General features: G+C 45.6%; 1 protein-coding gene and 1 pseudogene across 1 annotated transcript in view; one reads left to right on the top strand and one right to left on the bottom strand.

Moving 5' to 3' along the window:
• Positions 1–16,801, bottom strand: part of LOC127633609 (beta-1,3-N-acetylglucosaminyltransferase radical fringe-like) — a 28,910-nt gene extending 12,109 nt beyond the window's left edge. The window contains exons 1-2 of the mRNA XM_052112831.1: positions 16,641–16,801; positions 2,310–2,833 (exon numbers count right to left, since the gene is read on the bottom strand). Coding sequence (XP_051968791.1) covers positions 2,310–2,747 — 438 coding nt within the window. The 5' untranslated portion in view covers positions 2,748–2,833; positions 16,641–16,801. The remainder of the gene's footprint in view (positions 1–2,309; positions 2,834–16,640) is intronic.
• LOC127633608 (uncharacterized) lies at positions 4,100–7,253 on the top strand (annotated as a pseudogene).
• Positions 16,802–18,830: the final 2,029 nt, after the last annotated feature.

Consider the following 18,830-nt stretch of genomic DNA (forward strand, 5'->3'; position numbering starts at 1 on the left):
TATTACTTACTTTTATGCTGCCTTTATGTGCTTTTTGGAGCTTCAAAGTTTTGGTCACCATTCACATGTATTGTATGAAACTACAGAACCGAGATATTCTTATAAAAATCTAATTTTTGTTTTGTTTTGCACAAAAAAAAAAAAAAAAGTCATGTACATCTGGGATGGCATGAGGATGAGTAAATGATGAGAATATTTTGATTTATGTGTGAACTATTCCTTTAAGGTAATTAGCTTTCATGCACTTGATTCAATTTAAACTGCTCGCTGGGAAAATCACACAAACAATGCTCCTCTGAGAAAGTCTGGAATTGTTTTTGCAAATGTTGAGGATTAGACTACTGGTTAAACCTTTCCACTGAACACATCCAAACTCTTCCGTGACCACTACTGTATAGTTATTGGCACCTAGTTGCTAGTTGCACCTACCAAAAATTGCAAGCAGGGCGATTCAAATTTCTGAAAGTCTGATGGACTTTAGGTCAACTACAAAACAGTTTGAAAAGAGAAGGATAGTTCCTATTTTATTCATAAAATTAAAAAAGAAGGACTTTGAGGCCAAGTTTAAACATTGGCAATTGGGAAAGAATGTTTCCGCTGGCATGAACTGATACTTAATATTGAGCTGTTTTTTTTATAAATGCTTGGTTTCAAAATCTAGATATCAATCTTAGGGTCCCCTTGGGCCCCAATCAGTACTCTGGTAGCCCTTTTCCACCGAAATGGTGATGGTTTGTATGCCGAGCCTGTGCTCTGCTGGTTCACGGCTGGGGCAATCTGGAGCCCTTCGTAGGCCAGCCGCTGACTTCAGAACCTAACTGTGACGTAATGGGTTAATGGCACGTCACAACAGTGTTTGTGTACAGCTTTTACTCTTGTTTTTGAGGACATGTAAATATACGGAGTAATGCAATCCAACATTATTACATTGCTTAACAAGATGGTCAGAGACTAAATCTATGCTAAAGACGACATTATTTTGAATGAACTATGGCTTAACTGGCTAAGTTCTGTAAACTGTAACAGTGGGATCATTATTAACATTGGGGTAGCAGATGGTTATATTTGGAGTTTTACCATAGCATATAATAAATTATTATGTTTACATCTTGATTGAGAAACCCACCAATTTACTTAACAGATAGCTGTGAACAAGTAGATGGTCAAAAATGCCCTTTTCAATTAGTTTAAGATTTGGTCAATTGTCTGATTGCGTGCCGGATCTTCTCGTAGACTATGTTTTCCCTTTGTGATTCTCTATAGTTAATCTCGGATCTCTGTAAAGACTATATTGCAAGTAGAGTGCTTGTTTCATCTGCGTTATCAGCTTTTGACGTCTGATCATTTTTAGGTTTTCGATTGTTTTTATAGAGTGCAGAAGCACTCTTTGCTGCAGATGGTAGCTACTGTTGTTGTTTGGGCAAAATTTGGTGACATAACATTATCCCGTCCTCCGCCCCCTAATGTAATTGGTTCCTGAGTGGAGGCCAGCAAGCTTTTGGAGCCAGTATGGAATCAGGTTTTTGGCCAGGAACTGACTTTTTTGCGGAACCCACCCCCGAACCATGTCGGTGGAAAAGGGCTATGGGAGAGGCCTCGGGAAGGGGGCATATCTATTTCCCTGTCACCTTTAGCAGTCGAGTGAATGTACTTGGATGAAAGCAAACTCAACGTCTTGTGTCTGTGGGTCTCAGAATGCTGAGTAACTTCCTTTTTCAGGGGACCCAAGGGCCATTAAGACACCCCCCAGCCATCCACACTGTTAAAAGCACCAGGCACACGGCCAAAGAGCAGCTGCCACACTTCCTCCTTTACGCTTACCACTGCATAAAACCTTTAAAACAATCCTACCTCTAGACATTAGAAAATGTTAAAATTAAAGTTCGAAAGATGCATTAAGTGTATTAAAGGTATAGTTCACTCAAACTGAATATTGTGTCAACATTTACTTGACAAAAAAAAACATGAGGTTTCCTCTGTACAATTTTCTTTTTTAACAAAATTAGAGATGCCCAATGGCTCTCAAGCCTTCTAAAGGGCTAAAAAAAGTACCATAAAAGTAGTCCACATGACTTGAGTGCAATACATTTTTGGTATGTTCCAGACTTTAGAAGAAATACTATATTTTATGATATTTTTTTTTTTTTTCTCATCATTTTGAAGTCCATGGAAAAGAGTGACCAGGACATTGTTCAAAAATTCACATTTCTTGTTCAATGTAAGAAAGAAAATAATACAGGTTTGCATAACATGATGACAAAATTTTCATTTTTGGGTGAACTATCCCTTTAATTACTTGGACACGATACCTGTTCCTTTGCTTTGGACACCCATGTCTGGGACAGGAGCTGCAGTCTAGACTTGTGATATTTCCTGGTTGTCTTGATGGCGATAAAAATGTCTCTCGAGTCCAAAGAGTCTTTGGAACGGGACCCGGAGGGGTCGGCATGTTCAGGGGCCCCCTCCACCACCCTCTGTGGGTCTTTGGGTCGGCCCCCAAGAGGAAGCGTGTGGGTGAAACTATCATCCTTGGCATTATCATTTCCATGGTGTTCAGCTGATACAGATTTCCTGTGGAGGTCATGGGTCCGTCCGACTCTGGCAGGTTTGGCGTGGGGCCGGGGTTGGGGCAGATCCCCCTGTCGCTGTGGAGGTTGTAAGGAGGGTATAAGGAGTACCAGCAGGGCACAGAATGCCAGGGAGAGCAGAAAGCAGATTTTGTTTGTGCCAATATGGGATAAGGGCATTCTTCCTGTACACAACACCAGCTCAACCACCTGTGCCTGCCTGACTTTCCAATATAGCGCCCATCTTCATTGCATCACTGAGAACCCTGCGTAAACAAAACACACATGCATACCGATAAACAATTATAATAAAACAGATTATTTGCAACAATTCATACATAAAACCCACACTATATGTACACAGTGTCAGATTTTGTAACTGTACAAAAACACTGTAAACATTTTTTTAAAACATAGTTTAAAAGTATAGAAAAAAGCATAAAAAACAAACAAACAAACAGGAATGACAAAGAGTAAAATGTATTAAAATATGAGAAAATTATGAAAAATTATAAAATAAAAATTGAATACAATGACTACGGAGACATAAAATGTACTTATCAAATGCTAACTTAACGGGATAGTTTAAAGTCATCACTGACACAACCTCAGGCTGTGGAACACAAAAGGAGAGGTTATGCAGAACGTTAGCCTCATTCACTTCCATTGTTTGGAAAAAGATGCAATAAAAGTCAACAGTGACTGAGGATAACATTCCGCCTAACACCTTCTATTGTGTTCCATAAGAGAGAAAGTCACACGGGGTTGGAACAACATGCGAGTGAGCTAATGATGACAGATCTTTTTATTTATTTTTTTATATTTTTGTGAACCTTTAAAATGATGTCTGCAGAAACTGCTTTTTTTTTATCAAAATAACTTACAAATTATCAGGTCATTAAAAGCCAGGGATTTCAAACTTTTCAATTCCAAGGACCCGCAATATGACAGTCCCCTAGCAAGGGAGCCTTTCCTTAGATATATAAAGGCAGCTAGGCTATTTTCATGTATAAAAAACATATTGTGTGTGAGAAAAATAGTAAGTACTATATTACAAAGACGAGTTATTTCCAAAAATGTTTCCGAACAAAATAATTGGGTTTTATATTGTCTTACTAAAACTGAAACAATTATATTTTTTTCACAAAATTAGTTGCTGATTTGATTTTTTGTTTCTTACATTTTCACAGCTGTCAATAGAAAAACATAATACATCTATTGATTTCCAGCCAGTCTTTAGAAAACAGAATGAAAGCAGTTATAAATTCAAATTAATTAAAAGTGATTTTTATTGCATTAAAACTAGATAATTCATATCTTAAATTTACATGTTAAACCCAAAAATGAGAATGGGAATTGTGAGTGATGCAAGGTTTTTTACAGGAGATATACCCCTAGGGATTCCTGAGAGGGGGGGCGGAAGAGAATCCCACAGGACGGATCAAAGGATGACGACACATGGCAATGAAAATATGACGACGATAATGGAATGCATATGTGGCAAGATATGCAAGAACCGACATGGCCTGCGGATCCACCAGGCCAAGATGAAGTGTATGCAGAAGGAGGTAGAGTCACAGCGCACAGGAACTACGCCTGGTGAGACGCAGGAGGAGCCAGGCCCGGAGTCACCCCACAGTGCCCGGAGCCTCCAGGTGATGCAATCACCTGACGCACACAGAACATCAGAACATCGTCGGGTGAAGTGGCCCCAAGCTAGCAAGGAGAAGGTGTGGCGCCAGTTTGACGGAGACGCAGATACCATCTTGGAGGCAACTGCCAAAGGGAGAGCTGATCGACGCCTCAAAACGATGACTACAATCATTATCAGCCTAGCTGCAGAGAGGTTTGGACTTGAGGAGAAGCGAGCAGCGAAGCCCCCTTATACCATGAACAACAGAGCAAGTAAAATCCATCAGCTCAGGCAGGAGCTGAAGAACTTGAGGCAGCAGTACAAGGCTGCAAGCGAAGAGGAGAGGGGACCGCTTGCGGAGCTACGCAGCATAATCCGCAAAAAGCTGATGACCCTGAGGAGAGTAGAGTGGCATAGGAGGAGAGGAAGGAGAGGTCCAGGAGGAGAGCTGCCTTTCTAGTGAACCCATTTGGATTTACAAAACAGCTGCTAGGACAGAAGTGTAGCGGCCAACTCACCTGCTCTAAAGCTGAGGTTGACCACCACCTCAAGCAATCCTACAGTGATGAGTACAGAGAGCAAGACCTAGGCCCCTGCAGGTTCCTGATCAATCCACCTGCACCGGCTACAGACTTTAACGGGAAAGAGCCAGGCTGGAAGGAGATCCAGGAGGTGGTTAGAAGGGCAAGGGCAAACTCCGCTCCAGGGCCTAGTGGAGTACCGTATAAGGTTTATAAGAACTGTCCAAGACTACTCCACAGACTCTGGAAGATCCTGAAGGTGATTTGGAGGAGGGGAAAGGTAGTAGACCAGTGGAGACAGGCAGAGGGTGTGTGGATCCCGAAGGAGGAGAAGTCTCAGAAGATCGAGCAGTTCAGGACCATCTCACTGCTGAGTGTTGAAGGAAAGATTTTCTTCAGCCTCATTTCCAGGCGACTGACAGACTACCTCCTGAAGAACTCCTACATCGATACAGCAGTCCAGAAGGGAGGAATCCCAGAGGTATCTGGATGTCTGGAGCATACAGGTGTGGTCATTCAGCTTATCAGGGAAGCCAGGGAGAACAAGGGGGACCTGGCTGTGCTGTGGCTGGACCTCGCAAATGCCTATGGATCCATACCCCATAAACTGGTCGAAGAGGCACTGAACCGGCATTATACCCCGAAGAGGTTCAGAGACCTCATCCTGGACTACTATACCAACTTCCATATGAGTCTCCTCCGGAACAACAACCTCAGATTGGCACAAGCTTGAGAAGGGAATCATCACTGGCTGTACAATCTCAGTCATCCTTTTTGCACTCGCCATGAACATGCTGGTGAAATCTGCGGAGATGCAGTGCAGGGGGCCCCTCTCGAAGTCTGGAGTTAGACAGCCACCCATCCGAGTCTTCATGGATGACCTGACAGTGACCACAACATCTGTCCCAGGCTGCAGGTGGATCCTGAACGGCCTCCAGGAGCTGATGTCCTGGGCTCGCATGAACTTCAAGCCGGCTAAGTCAAGGTCCCTCGTGCTGAAGAAAGGGAAGGTCACTGACAAGTTCCACTTCTCACTTGGCACCACCAAGATACCATCACTGACAGAGGAACCTGTGAAGAGCCTGGGGAAGGTGTTCAATTGTAGCCTGTGGGATGCAACTTCCACAAAAGCGACCAACCAAGACCTGGAGACCTGGCTGGCCGCGGTGGACAAGTCTGGCCTTCCTGGCAAGTTCAAGGCCTGGATTTACCAGCATGGCATCCTCCCTCGGATCCTCTGGCCCCTCCTGGTGTATGAAGTCCCCATTTCAACGGTGGAGGGCTTTGAGATGAGGATTAGCAGGTTTTTGCGCAGGTGGCTGGGACTGCCTCGAAGCCTGAGTAGCATTGCACTATATGGGCAGAACAACAAGCTGAAGCTTCCCATGAGCAGCCTGAGCGAGGAGTTCATGGTGACGCGGCCCAGGGAGGTCTTACAGTATCGGGATTCCAGTGATCCAAAGGTTGCCCAGGCTGGGATTGAGGTCAGGACAGGGCGGAAGTGGAGGGCTGCCGTGGCAGTGGACGATGCAGAGTCAAGGCTACGGCAAAGGGTGTTGGTGGGCTCAGTGGCACATGGGAGAGCTGGCCTGGGCAGCAGAAGAACTCCTCGCTATGACAAGGTAGAAGGGAAAGAGAGGAGGTCCCTGATCCTGGAGGAGGTGCGTGCAGGAGTTGAGGAGAAACGAGCTTGCCAGATGGCTGGGATGCGGCAACAGGGCTCTGGACAAGATGGGAGCTGAACAGTGGAGCGCAAAGTCACATGGACTGAGCTTTGGAAGGCTGAACCCTACAGGATAAAATTCCTGATCCAGGCGGTCTCACGACGTGTTGCCAAGTCCATCCAACCTCTTCTCCTGGGGAAAGGTGGAGACACCAGCATGCCCCCTATGCCAGAGGAGAGGAACGTTGGAACACATCCTGAGCTGCTGTCCAAAAGCCCTGGGCGAAGGGCGGTACCGCTGGCGGCATGACCAGGTCCTAAAAGCCGTAGCGGATTCTATCTGCAGTGGAATTAGCCACAGCAAGAGCCTTCGCCCAGTGAAGACCACAGCCTTTGTCAGAGCTGGGGAGAAGTCAATACCAGCTGCCCGGGCACCTCCTCTGGCCTGTTGGCAACGGCGCGACTGGGAGCTGGCAGTTGATCTGGGCAAGCAGCTGAAGTTCCCTGAAGCAGTTTCCATAACAACATTAAGGCCTGACATTGTGCTCACCTCAGAGGCCTCCAAGCAGGTGATTCTCTTAGAGTTAACAGTGCCTTGGGAGGACCGTATGGAGGAGGCCAACGAAAGAAAGAGGGCAAAGTACTCCCAGCTTGTGGAGGGTTGCCGGAGCAATGGGTGGCGGGCAATATGCCAACCTGTCGAAGTGGGATGTCGAGGGTTTGTGGGCCATTCCCTTTGCAGGGCCTACAAAATGCTTGGCATCACAGGGGCGAGTCAGCGAAGGGCCATCAAGTTGGCCACTGATGCTGCAGAAGTAGCATCAAGGTGGCTGTGGATCAGGAGAGGAGAGGCATGGCGTGTAGGGTAGTAGCGCCACCTGGACATAAGCTGGGACTTGATCACCCCGGCTGGGTCGCCTAGGGGAGGGGGTCTGATTGTTGAAAGACCCGAAACCCCCCGTGATCCTAGGTTACGTCACTGATGATATGTCCAGGTGCACCAGACGGTGTATCAAAAACCTTAATATAATTGCATCACTCTCATTGCTGCTGCAAGGTTAAAATGTTCAAAATTAAGGGACATTTTTCCAAACTTAAAGGAAGTTCAAACAAAATTAAAACCCTCTCATCATTTTCTCAAACTCCTGACATCCCAGATGTGTATGACATTCTTTCTTCTGCAGAACACAAATTACAAGATAACTATATCAGCACTGTAGGTCCATACCATGCAAGTGAATGGGTGCCAACATTTTGAAAGTCCAAAATCCACAAAAAGGCAGCATAAAAGTAACCCATATGATTCCAGTGGTTAAATCCATGTGTTCAGACATGATATAAGTGTGGACTAAAAACAAAACTAACAAAAAAAATAAGTATCTTTTCCACCACAATAAAACATTAGGCTTAAAGGTGCAGTCAGTAAGGGTGTGTTGTGTTCCATTTCGAAAGGCTCATCCTTATGCCCTGATCCCTTCAGAGGGTTTGCCCTCCAGAGAAAAAGCTTCAGAGGGTTGAAGGGTGTAGGGCTCAAAAATATAAGTCAGTCAGAATGCACTTCAACATCATCTATGCAAAACAATGGAGCCGCTGCCGTTGCACAAAGGCAAATGCTAATGACTCTCAAACAGAGAGCCAAGGGTTTAAATTTAAAAATAAAAAGTCCATTATAATAATTAAAAGTATTTATAAACCACTGATTTTTTTGTTTATAGAACCAGAGTGTTTAGAAGTGCAGGTGGGTTAATTTACAACAAACCTGTAGATTTATGACTGTCCATCTGGCAGTGAAGTGCATCAGTTGAACTCTATGGAAATGCCCCTTTGAAGGGCACTTTGGTTTGGAACAACCCTTCAACATGGCGGCCACGATCGTTCCCCCTTCAAAGTGCCCTTCGGAGGCGATTTATTCTGTTTGGCGTGATACGTTTTTAGCTGGCATTTACTCATCCATCGGTCACAAAAGTACTTGTGGATTTGGACTCTATACTGACACCCATTGTCCAGGATAATGGAAGTTTGTTTACCAAGTGCTGCCGCTTCACACCAAAAATATTTATCATGTTTTGTATTGTTACTTTTATTCTGTGTCCAACCGTCAGGAGAAAGTAATGTAAAAAAAAATCTAAATCTCATTCTACAAGCTTCTTAATAATAATTAAAAAAAACAATTTGTGTGAACAGTGCAGAAGAATGATCTTTTATTATTATTTCTTTCAATATTAAGCTGTGAAACAGTTGTGTTTTAAAAATATGATTAATATTTTAAACACATTTGCCCACCAAATCAAAGTCAGGTGGTATAAACAACAGGCAGGTAGCCTTATTTTATTGAACTAATAATAATAATAAAACAGAGAGGACCTCTCAAGATTGTGTGTGAAGTTTAAAATGAAATCATTATTTTGCAATATCATTAAATATCAATACTTTGACATTTGAATGAAAAAGCACATGTTTTTCAGGTCAAATGGAGTAACACAGAGAAAACCTCAGATATTCTTGACTATATATATATATATATATATATATATATATATATATATATATATATATATATATACACACACACACACACTGGTGACCAAAAGTTTGGAATAATGTACAGATTTTGCTGTTTCGGAAGGAAATCGGTACTTTATGTCATGTCTTGTCCTGTCTTGTCATGGTATGTCTCGTTTCTGTTCTTTCCCTCTACTCTGTCGCCCTCTGCTGATCATTATATGTTACTTTCCCTCTCCTTTCCCTCCGCTCCCAGCTGTTTCTCATCTCCCCTGAATTCCTCGTTAATCCTCTTCCCACCTGTTCCCCCTCTCCTCTGATTAGCTCCCTACTTCTCTCCCTGCTCTCGCTGCATTCTTTGTCGGATTCTCACTAGAGTTTCTCGCACTCTAAGCAAACTACAGTCCTGTTATCGCTGTCCTGAGCCCTGTCCTGAGCCCTGTCCTGTTGCATCCGCTGTCATCTCTCTCTGTTCGCTGCTAGCCATCTCCACTATTTGTGCCCAGTTATCTGACGCTACGGGAGAGTTGGTATCCGCTATCCACCCTCGACTCCGGTCGGCCCTTGGGAGAGATCCACAGCCTATAGTTGCTCCCCGTTTACCCTGACTGTTACCCAAGGACTCGCTCTGAGACTACCAGGAAGCACTTATTTGTTCTGTTTTTTATTCGCCCTCTCTGTGGGTTGTTTGTTTGCATACCTCTCAAGAAGAAGACTTTGTGTTTGACATTATTCCCTGAACTTCATTAAAAGACTCTGTTTTTGTTATATCACTTTTGGGTCCTCACTTACCACCATAACAGAAGAATCCGACCAAGATGGACCCAGCGACCCTGGCCTCACTCCAGTCAGCTGTCGAGATCCAGGGAGCGATGCTGGGCAGACACGAGGCAGAGCTGTCTGCGGCGCGGCACGCCATTGAGAGCTTGGCTGCTCAGGTCTCCGAACTCTCGAGGCAGATACCTCCTCTTCGCCCTGAGCCACCGGTCACCCCCAGGGCTCCCGAGCCTCCGGAACCCAGGATTAATAACCCGCCGTGCTATGCTGGTGAGCCCTCTGAATGTCGTGCGTTCCTCACCCAGTGTGACGTTGTTTTTTTCTCTCAAGCCCACTACTTATTCCCACAGCAGAGCCCGTGTCGCCTATGTGATATCTCTCCTTTCCGGACGGGCTCGAGAGTGGGGAACGACCATCTGGGAGGCGGAGGCTGAATGTACTAACCGTTATCTGGATTTCAAGGCGGAGATGATACAGGTTTTTGACCGCTCTGTTTTTGGCGAGGAGGCATCCCGGGTCCTATCGTCTTTGCGTCAGGGTAAGCGGTCCATTACTGACTACTCCATTGAGTTCCGTACTCTTGCAGCCTCCTGTGACTGGAACGAGCCAGCGCTGCTCGCCCGTTTTCTGGATGGTCTCTGCAAGGAGGTTAATGACGAGATTCTTTCCCGAGAGGTTCCCTCCAGCATGGATTCCGTGATTGAGCTCGCCATCCGCATAGAAAGACGGTTCGATCGTCGTCGCAGAGTTCGTGACCAGGAGTCCACATTTTCCTTTGCACCCCTCTCCGCTGCACTACCATCCTCCTCCTCCACCTTGGTTTCTGAGCCCATGCAGCTGGGGGGCATCCGCATTTCGGCTAAGGAGAAGGAGCTGAGAATCACCCACCGTCTCTGCCTCTATTGCGGCTCTGCCACTCACTTCGTTACCTCCTGCCCGGTAAAAGCCAGAGCTCGCCAGTAAGAGGAGAGCTACTGGTGAGCGCTACTACTCTGGTCTCTCCTTCGAGGTCTTGCACCACCTTTCCCGTCCATCTCCGCTGGACCGGCTCTTCTGCCACCTGCAGGGCTTTGATTGACTCTGGGGCGGAGGGCTGCTTCATGGACGAGACCTGGGCTCGGGAACACGGTATCCCCCTCATGGATTTAAGAAAGTCCACGGCCCTGTTTGCCTTGGACGGCAGTTCCCTCCCCAAGATTCAGCGTGAGACGTTACCTTTGACCCTAACAGTCTCCGGTAATCACAGCGAGACCATTTCTTTTTTTATTTTTCACTCCCCTTTCGCCCCTATTGTTTTAGGCCACCCCTGGCTAGTCCAACATAACCCCTCTATTAATTGGTCTAATAATACTATCCTTTCGTGGAATGTCTCTTGTCATGTGAAATGTTTAATGTCTGCTGTTCCCCCTGTGTCCTCTGTCTCTGTTTTTCAGGAGGAGCCTGGTGATTTGTCGGGGTGCCGGAGGAGTATCACGATCTGCGGACGGTGTTCTGTCAGTCCGGGCCACTTCTCTCCCTCCGCATCGTTCAGTATGATTGTAGTATCGAACTTCGTCCGGGAACCACTCCCCGGGAAGACTTTACTCGCTGTCGGCTCCCGAACGTCAGGCTCTCGAGGGTTATTTATCTGTAGCTCTCGATGCCGGTACTATTGTCCCTCCTCCTCTCCGCCAGGGCGGGGGGTTTTTGTTCAGAAGAAGGATGTTCCTTGCGCCCCTGCATTGATTATCGAGGGCTGAATGACATAACAGTTAAGAATCGTTACCCGCTCCCTCTTATGTCATCAGCTTTCGAGATCTTGCACGGAGCTAAGTTTTTTACTAAGTTGGATCTGCGTAACGCTTACCATCTCGTACGCATTAGGGAGGGGGACGAGTGGAAGACAGCGTTTAACACTCCGTTAGGGCACTTTGAATATCGGGTTCTTCCGTTCGGCCTCGTTAACGCCCCTGCTGTTTTTCAGGCACTAATTAATGACGTCCTGAGAGATATGCTGAACATATTTGTTTTTGTTTACCTCGACGACATCCTGATTTTTTCTCCGTCTCTCCAAATTCATGTCCAGCATGTTCGCCGCGTCCTCCAGCGCCTATTAGAGAACCGTCTTTACGTAAAAGCTGAGAAATGTACTTTCCATGCCGCCTCCGTTAGTTTTCTCGGCTCTGTCATTTCTGCAGAGGGTATTCGAATGGATTCTGCTAAGGTCCAAGCCGTTTTAGATTGGCCCGTACCTAAGTCACGCGTCGAGCTGCAGCGCTTTCTCGGTTTCGCCAATTTTTATCGACGCTTCATCCGTAATTTCAGTCAGGTGGCTGCTCCCTGACTGCCCTTACGTCCGTCAAGTCGTGCTTTAGATGGTCCGTTTCACCCAGGGGCTTTTGATCTCCTCAAGAACCGCTTTACGTCCGCGCCCATCCTTGTTACACCTGATTTGTCTAGACAGTTCGTGGTCGAGGTTGACGCGTCAGAGGTGGGCGTGGGAGCCATCCTTTCCCAACGCTCTCTCTCGGACAACAGGGTCCACCCTTGCGCGTACTTTTCTCATCGCCTGTCGCCGTCTGAATGTAACTACGATGTGGGTAACCGCGAGCTACTCGCCAGCCGCCTAGCTCTAGGTGAATGGCGACAGTGGTTGGAGGGGGCGACCGTTCCTTTTGTCGTTTGGACTGACCATAGGAACCTAGAATACATTCGTTCTGCTAAACGACTTAACGCACGCCAGGCTCATTGGGCTCTGTTTTTTGCCCGATTTGATTTTGTTATTTCCTACCGCCCAGGCTCCAAGAACACCAAGCCTGATGCCTTGTCACGTCTCTATTCCTCCGAGGTTCCCACGGACCCCGAGGGGATTCTCCCTGCGGGATGTATCATTGGGTCGACTGTCTGGGGAATAGAGAGGCAGGTTAAACGAGCCCTCACTCTCACTCCCTCGCCGCGCACCTGTCCTAGACACCTTCTCTTTGTTCCCACCCCTATCCGCCTGGCCGTTCTTCAGTGGGCTCACTCGGCCAAATTGGCTGGTCACCCCGGCGTTCGGGGCACGCTCGCTTCCATTCGCCAGCATTTTTGGTGGCCCACTCAGGAACGTGACACGCGTCGTTTCGTGGCGGCTTGCTCCGTCTGCGCGCAAACCAAGTCTGGGAACTCTCCTCCGGCCGGACTTCTCAGACCTCTTCCTATCTCTTCTCGGCCGTGGTCACACATCGCCTTAGATTTCATCACCGGACTCCCTGCGTCGGCGGGCAATACAGTCATTCTCACGGTTATCGATCGATTTTCTAAAGCGGCCCATTTTATCCCCCTCGCTAAGCTCCCCTCCGCTAAAGAGACGGCGCAAATTGTCATCGAAAATGTTTTCAGAATTCATGGCCTCCCCTCTGATATTGTTTCGGATAGAGAGCCGCAGTTTACGTCTCAGTTTTGGAGGGAATTTTGTCGCTTGATTGGGGCTTCCGGCTTCCACCCTCAATCTAACGGTCAAGCCGAACGGGCCAATCAGACTGTTGGTCGCATCTTGCGCAGCCTTTCTTTCTGTAACCCCGCGTCCTGGTCCGAGCACCTTCCCTGGGCAGAATACGCCCATAATTCGCTTCCTTCATCTGCTACCGGTTTGTCCCCTTTTCAGAGCAGCCTCGGGTACCAACCCCCGCTGTTCTCGTCTCAGCTCGCCGATTCCAGCGTTCCCTCTGCTCAGGCTTTTGTCCAACGTTGTGAGCGCACCTGGAGGGGTGTCAGGTCAGCTCTTTGCCGTTATAGGGACCAAACTGTGAGAGCTGCTAACAAACGTAGAACTAAGAGCCCTAGATATTGTCGCGGCCAGAAGGTATGGCTTTCCACTCTCAACCTTCCCCTTAAGTCTGTCTCTCGTAAATTGACCCCACGCTTCATCGGTCCGTTCCGTATCTCGCAGGTTATTAGTCCCGTCGCGGTGCGACTTCTTCTCCCCCGCTATCTTCGCCGTGTCCACCCAGTCTTCCACGTCTCCTGTGTTAAACCCGCTCTTCGCGCTCCCACCCGTCCCCCTTCCCTCCCCGTTCATGTTGAAGGCGCTCCCATCTACAGGGTCCGCAAGATTCTGGACATGCGCGCTCAGGGTCGTGGTCATCAATTTCTGGTGGATTGGGAGGGATACGGACCCGAGGAGAGAAGTTGGGTCCCCTCTCGGGACGTGTTGGACCGTTCGCTTATCGATGATTTCCTCCGCGACCGCCAGTTCTCCTCCTCGGAAACGCCAGGAGGCGCTCGTTGAGGGAGGGGTACTGTCATGTCTTGTCCTGTCTTGTCACGGTATGCCTCGTTTCTGTTCTTTCCCTCTACTCTGTCGCCCTCTGCTGATCGTTATATGTTACTTTCCCTCTCCTTTCCCTCCGCTCCCAGCTGTTTCTCATCTCCCCTGAATTCCTCGTTAATCCTCTTCCCACCTGTTCCCCCTCTCCTCTGATTAGCTCCCTAATTCTCTCCCTGCTCTCGCTGCATTCTTTGTCGGATTCTCACTAGAGTTTCTCACACTCTAAGCAAACTACAGTCCTGTTATCTCTGTCCTGAGCCCTGTCCTGTTGGCATCCGCTGTCATCTCTCTCTGTTCGCTGCTAACCATCTCCACTATTTGTGCCCAGTTATCTGATGCTACAGGAGAGTTGGTATCCGCTATCCACCCTCGACTCTGGTCGGCCCTTGGGAGAGATCCACAGCCTATAGTTGCTTCCCCGCTTACCCTGACTGTTACCCAAGGACTCGCTCTGAGACTACCAGGAAGCACTTATTTGTTCTGTTTTTTATTCGCCCTCTCTGCGGGTTGTTTGTTTGCATACCTCTCAAGGAGAAGACTTTGTGTTTGACATTATTCCCTGAACTTCATTAAAAGACTCTGTTTTTGTTATATCGCTTTTGGGTCCTCACTTACCACCATAACACTTTAATTCACCACAAGTGGCATTCAACTGATCACAAAGTACATTCAGGACATTACTGATGTAAAAAACAGCACCATCACTATTTGAAAAAAGCCATTTTTTATCAAATCTAGACAGGCCCACTATTCAGCGGAAACCACTCCAACACCTTATCCTTGAGTAATCATGCATTTGCCATTATATCAGAATCAGCTTTATTGCCAAGTATGCTTACACATACAAGGAATTTGTCTTGGTGACAGGAGCTTCCAGTGTACAACAATACAAAAACAGCAGCAAGACAGATAATAAAAAAAAAATAAATAAATAAATAAATAATTATACATACACGTACACTCACCTTCATACATACCCATATACACACACATAGTGCAAATCTATTACAAATTCGTTATATAAAGAAAAAAAATACAGTATATTATGTACAGAGCAATGTGTGTAATGGCAGAAGTGGATATGTTGGATAATATAAATAGACTTAACTAATAGACATTAATAGACTTGTAATGCACATAATTATTGCTCAATGGGGCAATTTCTCTGTTCATGAGATGGATAGCCTGAGGGTATCAAACACAGTTAAAAGCTATTTGGTTCGTTAAACGAATCTTAACATTGTCTTTGTGCTTATTTGGAGTTGCCACAGTATGCAATAGACTGGCATGTTTTAAGGTCAATATTAGGTCAAAAATTGCAAAAAAGAAAACGCTTTCTCTAGAAACCCATCAGTCAATCATTGTTTTGAGGAATGAAGGCTATATAATGCTTGAAATTGCCAAAAAAACTGAAGATTTCATACAAAGTTGTACACTACAGTCTTCAAAGACAAAGATCAACCATCTCTAACAAGGACAGAAAGAGATGTGGAAGGTCAGATGTACAACTAAACAAGAGGATAAGTACATCAGTGTCCTCACATGTCCTCAGCTGACAGCTTCATTTTGCCCCCCACATTATGTAATTAGAAACAGGAAGGCCAATGGGTCCTATAAGAGGGCTGGGGGCCCTCATAGTCACAGGGCCCATATTTTCAAAGTTGATTGTCCCCCAACCCATTTCTTTGGGTTTGGGTTCACTCTAGCAGGGACCTCTTTTTGGACATTTTATCTTTCCATTTGCAATCATTCTGTTTGGTGGCTCACAATCCTGCTGATCAATACCATACCATCTCTCTGGACTATATTGTTGACTTGGGCTCTGCTGTTGTTTGTAGTAAGTAAATTGGGTTTGTTGTTTTATTGTTTAGTTTACATGTATTTTAATGTTTCAGCATTGGCTGAAATGCTATATAAAGTAAACATGTTGTTATTTTTAAATGTAGTAACTCAGTCAAGTGCATGACACAGTGCCAGCATGTGCTGTCAACATGGCAGCACCCATGAGGGGTTGCCCATACCCACTCCATGTAAAATTACACAGCTTTTATTGTGTTTCTGACATGACTGGTGTCTTCATTGTCAAGATTTCATCAAACTTTATCAATTAGCAAAAATGTACTAAATGTGCCTTTAATACATATCTAAATCTTACTTTTAGTACTTTTATTTAGTGTTTAGTTTTCTTGTATTTGACGCCTGAGGAAACAGCTGGACTAAAGTGACCTGGACAAAAGGTTTCAATGAGCAAAACTGCAGTTACATAGAGCTGTGTCCCAAAATCTTGGCTCAGATGAATACCTAGACAGCGTTTTGGGGAATTCAAGCGTATACTGCATGTATTCATATCCATGTAGAAAATATAAACAGTCAAAACAAGCCTGAGGTGGTTGGCTGGTCAGTTGGTTGGTTTTAGGTGTTTTGGGCACTTGGTCAGGCAGGGAGACCATCTTAAACCAGCTATGACCATTTTAAACAAAGTAAGACCAGCCAAATCAGCTCAGACTGATTAAAGTTTTTTCTTTTCTGCAGGAGATGTAATACGCGCCTGCAATGTTCTAAAATGTTTCTCCTGCTGTGGATTTTTGCCCCAAATGTACAATCAAAACAACGGTGAAATATAGAGGTAATCACTTTTAAACGAGTTCAGTTTTACGCCATCTACGAACATCTTTCTCAAGTTTCTTACCGAGAGTGATCAGATTGGTTGGAAGTGTTTCTGAGCTCGTCATCCTCCGGGCATTTAAACGAATAAATCACGAAAGCAATACTGTCAATCATGCCAGGCTAAAATGAAACAGTCCTTATACACCGATGCTGTTAAAGTGATTATCATTCAGAGATTTCTATTCCTCCTCGTCAGCATGAGTCACTCAATATATCCATCTCCTTATTCTCGCTTAACTTCGCTCCGCTTGCTGCTTCCATAAGCACATAACAGTGTGTCTCTTTCATTGTAAAGTTATCCCAATGGTGCCCTCCGGCGGATGTGATGTGACACTACGCACAGTTGGTTTAAACCTCAACTCTTTCTATCGTGGAATAGATGGGATATTATACACTCACCTAAAGGATTATTAGGAACACCTGTTCAATTTCTCATTAATGCAATAATCTAATCAACCAATCACATGGCAGTTGCTTCAATGCATTTAGGGGTGTGGTCCTGGTCAAGACAATCTCCTGAACTCCAAACTGAATGTCAGAATGGGAAAGAAAGGTGATTTAAGCAATTTTGAGCGTGGCATGGTTGTTGGTGCCAGACGGGCCGGTCTGAGTATTTCACAATCTGCTCAGTTACTAGGATTTTCACGCACAACCATTTCTAGGGTTTAAAAAGAATGGTGTGAAAAGGAAAAACATCCAGTATCGCGGCAGTCCTGTGGGCTGAAAATGCCTTGTTGATGCTAGAGGTCAGAGGAGAATGGGCCGACTGATTCAAGCTGATAGAAGAGCAACTTTGCCTGAAATAACCACTCATTACAACCGAGGTATGCAGCAAAGCATTTGTGAAGCCACAACACGCACAACCTTGAGGCGGATGGGCTACAACAGCAGAAGACCCCACCGGGTACCACTCATCTCCACTACAAATAGGAAAAAGAGGCTACAATTAACAAGAGCTCACCAAAATTGGTACAGTTGAAGACTGGAAAAATGTTGCCGGGTCTGATGAGTCTTGATTTCTGTTGAGACATTGAGATGGTAGAGTCAGAATTTGGCGTAAACAGAATGAGAACATGGATCCATCATGCCTTGTTACCACTGTGCAGGCTGCTGGTGGTGGTGTAATGGTGTGGGGGATGTTTTCTTGGCACACTTTAGGCCCCTTAGTGCCAATTGGGCATCGTTTAAATGCCACGGCCTACCTGAGCATTGTTTCTGACCATGTCCATCCCTTTATGGCCACCATGTACCCATCCTCTGATGGCTACTTCCAGCAGGATAATGCACCATGTCACAAAGCTTGAATCATTTCAAATTGATTTCTTGAACATGACAATGAGTTCACTGTACTAAAATGGCCCCCACAGTCACCAGATCTCAACCCAATAGAGCATCTTTGGGATGTGGTGGAACGGGAGCTTCGTGCCCTGGATGTGCATCCCACAAATCTCCATCAACTGCAAGATGCTATCCTATCAATATGGGCCAACATTTCTAAAGAATGCTTTCAGCACCTTGTTGAATCAATGCCACGTAGAATTAAGGCAGTTCTGAAAGCAATAGGGGTCAAACACAGTATTAGTATGGTGTTCCTAATAATCCTTTAGGTGAGTGTATATACAGTACATCCTGAAATTATTCACAGCGCTTCACTTTTTCCACATTTTGTTATGTTACAGCCTTATTCCAAAATGGATTAAATTAATTATTTTCCTAAAATTCTACAAACAATATCCCTATATATATATATATATTGCCCCAAAAATAAGCATGAACATCAAGAACCAATAAAAAAATGAACCCTTCCCAACCAAATTAAGGGGTAAGTGACTGACAACCTTTTCCTTGCCTAAACGCTAATTAACACTGACTATAAAAAGAGAGATAGGAAGGTGAACACCTTGGCAATGTCTCCAAATCTTGAAGATATGGTCTATATTCAGCCCATCACAAAGTAATATTGGGGGCCCTCCTCAGAAAAGCCCCCTCGTTTCCTTTGCGTGGATTAATCTCCAGGTGAACTTGATGGAATTCCGTGCAGGAATTCAGCCACATCGTTCGGCAACTTAAAAATGTTGTGCATCGCTGGTCAGAAATCCTCAGAGTTGCAGGGTACATCATTGCATAGACAATGCCAAGCTCACGAAGCCTTTCTTAATCTGGCCAAACTCTCCTCTTTTAGACTGGACATCTGTAGAGAAGTCCACGAAGA

This window comes from Xyrauchen texanus, chromosome 40 (assembly GCF_025860055.1).
Source record: "Xyrauchen texanus isolate HMW12.3.18 chromosome 40, RBS_HiC_50CHRs, whole genome shotgun sequence".
Lineage (NCBI taxonomy): Eukaryota > Metazoa > Chordata > Actinopteri > Cypriniformes > Catostomidae > Xyrauchen > Xyrauchen texanus.